The sequence below is a fragment of the Anneissia japonica genome, unplaced genomic scaffold (genome assembly GCF_011630105.1).
Source record: "Anneissia japonica isolate Jap-2015-1 unplaced genomic scaffold, ASM1163010v1 scaffold997_len2565447_cov190, whole genome shotgun sequence".
Classification (NCBI taxonomy): Eukaryota; Metazoa; Echinodermata; class Crinoidea; order Comatulida; family Comatulidae; genus Anneissia; species Anneissia japonica.
The window spans coordinates 1,725,448-1,729,673 of NW_022696369.1; the positions used below are offsets into that span (position 1 = coordinate 1,725,448).

Consider the following 4,226-nt stretch of genomic DNA (forward strand, 5'->3'; position numbering starts at 1 on the left):
CCTATATACACATATATTTATATATATATATGTATATATATATATATATATATACTTATATATATATATATATATTTGTATACATGTATTATATATATATATGTATATAAGATATTTTCATTCGACATTTTCATTTTTGGTTAAGCATTACGGTATAGTAAATATAGTAAAATCAGGCCTATTATATATATTTCAGATATTTAGCTTGGCTTGGGGTGAGGCGATTGTATCCATTGAATTCATAGAATACCAGGGTAACCAAAAGGACTATGATGATAGTAATTGTGATTCATTCGGTGGCAGATGTGACATTTTATTCCAAATTTGCTTGGGAAAAACGATAAGGTAAGTAGTTCTAGACGGGATGAAAACATATATAATATGATGATTAGTGTGTTAATTGTTAGGTGATGATGATGATGATAATAATAGGGCTGATAACAAGGACGTTAAAAGTACTAAATAATATTATTTTTCAAAGGTTTACATGGCAAAGTAACAACAATACGTACTTGCGTACACCAGGTAGGAAAAAAATAAAACAAACTGTTGTTTTTGTTGTGCTTGACGTTTCGATTGAGTTGCTTCAGTCGTCATATCCTCCTGATGACGATTGAAGCAACACAATCAACACGTCGAGACATTAAGTTGTTTAAAAACGATATACGTGTTGTGTACACAATCATTTAGTATGATATTGATACTGATAAGGATGATAATGGTGACAATATTAATATTGATAATTTAAGATAATGCTATTAAATGTGATATTGTTGATTGACATTTATTTCAATTGGCTCGAGGTTTCCGACGAGGGGGCCGTTTCCCCCGACGAGGGGTCTGATTTCTCTGAAGAAAGCAATATGGGCGTGGTCGAGCTTCGATTAAAATGATTTGAAAGTGGTCCAGGGTGGCGAAGCCTCTGAAAATTTTAACAATTTAGGGGTTTAAAAGGCTTGTTAATCGAATTTAGAGTCTACTAATATGTAGAAAATACATAGGCCTATAATTTTTTTTCTCCCCGACGAATTGTGCTTTTTCTTCCCGATGGGGGGAGCACTCACCGCCCCGGGGGGTGGGGGGGCTGTGGCCCTGGACCTGCCCCCCCCCGCTTGCGCCACCCCTGCACTGATTGTGTTCAAAGGGATTAGCTATCATTCATTCTTTCCCTTCTTCTGACCAATTCATTATTACATTGATTACTCTCTTTAACAACTTTAATTTTTATTTTTCTATTTTAAGCCACCGCTACCTGACCAATGCCCTGCTGATAGAGCTGGGCCTATACTCCTTTCCACAGAACTTAGATATGATGGCAACGTGAGGCCATGACGACTATATTATAGGTCAATAATGAGGCCTACGGTATATTGTAACTCCAAAGATCATAACCGTTCTCACTTATTCAACAACCCACTTTTCATTTTTTCTATCAAATCTATCGATCACGCCATAGTTTTATAAAAATGATTCGGGTACTGTATTTTTGCATTCTTTTTTCCCCTTCGTTATAATCACAGCAATGGCGGGGACAGTAATATCGGGACATGTAATTACGGATCGGCGAACACTGGGGCCTTCGACAACAGTGAAACAATTCAATTTGGATCAAATATGGCTGGTGTAGACAACCCTTTTATCAACACGATAGACGTATATCAGGTAAGCGGTTGAGGAGACGTCCTAAATTATCAACAAATTCGATTCGAATATAATTGTTTTCAATCATCAAGTCGATTATCTAAATTAGTTATTTGCCCATATTTAATGTGTTGATTGCCGTATATTATTGGCATTTTGTTCGGTTTTGCTAAGACAAGTGTAATTCTAGTACAAACCATGAAGTGGAAGCATGCTCAGGTGAATGTACGAAAAAATGGACCCGGTAAAAATGGTCCCGGTAAGAAAGGCCCCGGTAAGAATGGCCCCGGTAAAAATGGGCCCAATAAAAATGGCCCCAAATGACAGGTAAGTAAAAATGGCCCCAATGATAAAATTTTGTATCAAAACTGATTTTTTAAAATCATTATATGCATATTTTTTATACTGAAATAATTTAGTTTTTAAAAAGAATCTAACATCAAATACGTTTCCATTTATATTTAATTTTTGGCAGGAATTACATATCCATAGATAAAAAAATAAGTCATGAATAACATTTTTTTATTTTATTTTTCATTTAAATGTTGAAAAATTGCAACGATCTAATCAATAAATCAACATAAATCATGCATTTGTTAATACTACAATAATTTAGTTCACGGAAGCGGAATGACAATCTGAACCCCGCAAAAATAAGTTGTTATGAACATCATTTTTTATGAGATAAAAAGAGAGTCCTACAATCATTACTAAAGGGTTTGGATGGGGTTCGCGGTGTGTTTTTGGAGGTTTGCGGTGTATTTTCAGGTGTTTTTCACAAAAATTTAGCATTTTAACTCAAGTTTTCTTTATTTAATATAATTTTGAAAAATGTAAATTGATTTTTTCTTTGAGTGACAGTTTACGAGTTTACAGTTTACGATTATGATTATGATGAATTTAAAAAGAAAGATTCAGAAGAAAATAAACATAAAACAACTTTCACATAATTAAGACCTGACTTCTTAAAATGAGTTACTGTATTTATCATAGGCATGTGGCCCAAACAATACATTATAACATAAGCTATGAAACAAATATTTAACAGAATAAGTTGCAACTAGCACTTTACAGTATAATTGTGATGACGACAGTTTGGTTTTTTTCAATCAGGACTTCATATCAATTTTAAAGAGCTCAGCGACTTCCTTTTCATGATCAGTTTCTTTGGGGACGTACTGCTATTACAGTACGGTAACACGGCAGGTTAGGCAAAACATCATTTCTATTGAGTTTTCTGACGCAAGCCCGTAGCCCGTTGCTACTTGGGTATGGAATTCAACTATAGCCACTAAGGGCGAGCTTGAAGGGTTTAGTGGTTATGATACCAGAATAATTATTCTGGAGGTCTTGGGTTCAATTCTTCCCCGAATCACAAAAATAACACGTGATAGTGAACAAAATAAATATTTCGATAAATATCATTTAATTTTCTTTAGAAACAGTATATTGGTAGGTAACTTCTCTAGACACTGATCGGGGTGTACAGAAAATAACTAGATGATCAGACAAACTAGACCGGGTTCAGTAAACAAAGTTTCGTAGGTAAAATTTCCAATATATGTGTACAGGTTCTTGTGGCATAGGCCTATATAGTAGGTACTTTTTAAAAACAATCGTGCATCCATCGATTGGCTGCAAGTCGATCAGGAACAGTAATGCACGGTACCCAAGAATAAATGGCAACCAGAAAAGAGTAAAACTCTAAATATATTAATTGAAAAGCTACCCTTTCTAAACAATTGCATAGTCTATCCTTCAAGAACTCAAAGAAGAAGAGGGACATATTAAGATAAACATAATTACCACAAAGAAGATTGAAGTTTGAAAGTCCACAAAACATTAAAAAAAAAAAAGAAAATGTCCTCTTTTAAATGTTCATATCTGTTTATTATTGAATATAATACTTGTTTTTAATTCCGGTATATTTTTAATAATCTGCATTTGTCACGGTACCAGTCTCTACTAAGAGGGTCTCAGAATTAGGGGTATGGCTATACTAATGTGGTGGTCACTAAGTTAAAGAAGTGGGCTCCATGTTAGTAGAGCCTCGGAATTAGAAAAGTATCCAAATTTGAAGGTGTAATAATTTTTTTTTTTGATTTTATGAAACATAGGCTGTATATTTTTTAATAAATAATATTCTAGTATAAATCTTAAATTTTAGGGAGATTGTTTTCTAAAAATCGATGTGTATGATAGCGATAATAATAATGATGACCTTGTTGACAAGTATCGCCAAGATATTGTGCAAGCAGCCGATGGTTTGTCGAGGCAGTACACGTTAACCGGTGAAAGAAGTAATGACAAGACAAAGTAAGTTCAGTATATACCCACGTAATATAATTATTGTGTATTTCCAAAAGGGATAAAAATGAAATAATAATAATAATAATATTAATAATAATAATAATAATAATAGTATTATTATTATTTTTAATAATGATAATAATAGAAATAATAAAATAATAGTAATAGTAATAATAACAACAACAACAACAACAACAATAATAATAATAATAATAATAATAATAATAATAAATAACAACAGCAATAATAATAATAATAATAATAATATAAAAGGA

At 32.6% G+C, this 4,226-nt stretch overlaps 1 protein-coding gene across 1 annotated transcript in view; it reads left to right on the forward strand.

Moving 5' to 3' along the window:
* The window catches only part of LOC117102006 (fibropellin-1-like), a 23,087-nt gene that overhangs the window by 7,797 nt on the left and 11,064 nt on the right, over positions 1–4,226 (forward strand). Inside the window, exons 2-4 of the mRNA XM_033242211.1 lie at positions 197–345; positions 1,521–1,662; positions 3,809–3,957. Of these exons, the coding sequence (XP_033098102.1) occupies positions 197–345; positions 1,521–1,662; positions 3,809–3,957 (440 nt within the window). The remainder of the gene's footprint in view (positions 1–196; positions 346–1,520; positions 1,663–3,808; positions 3,958–4,226) is intronic.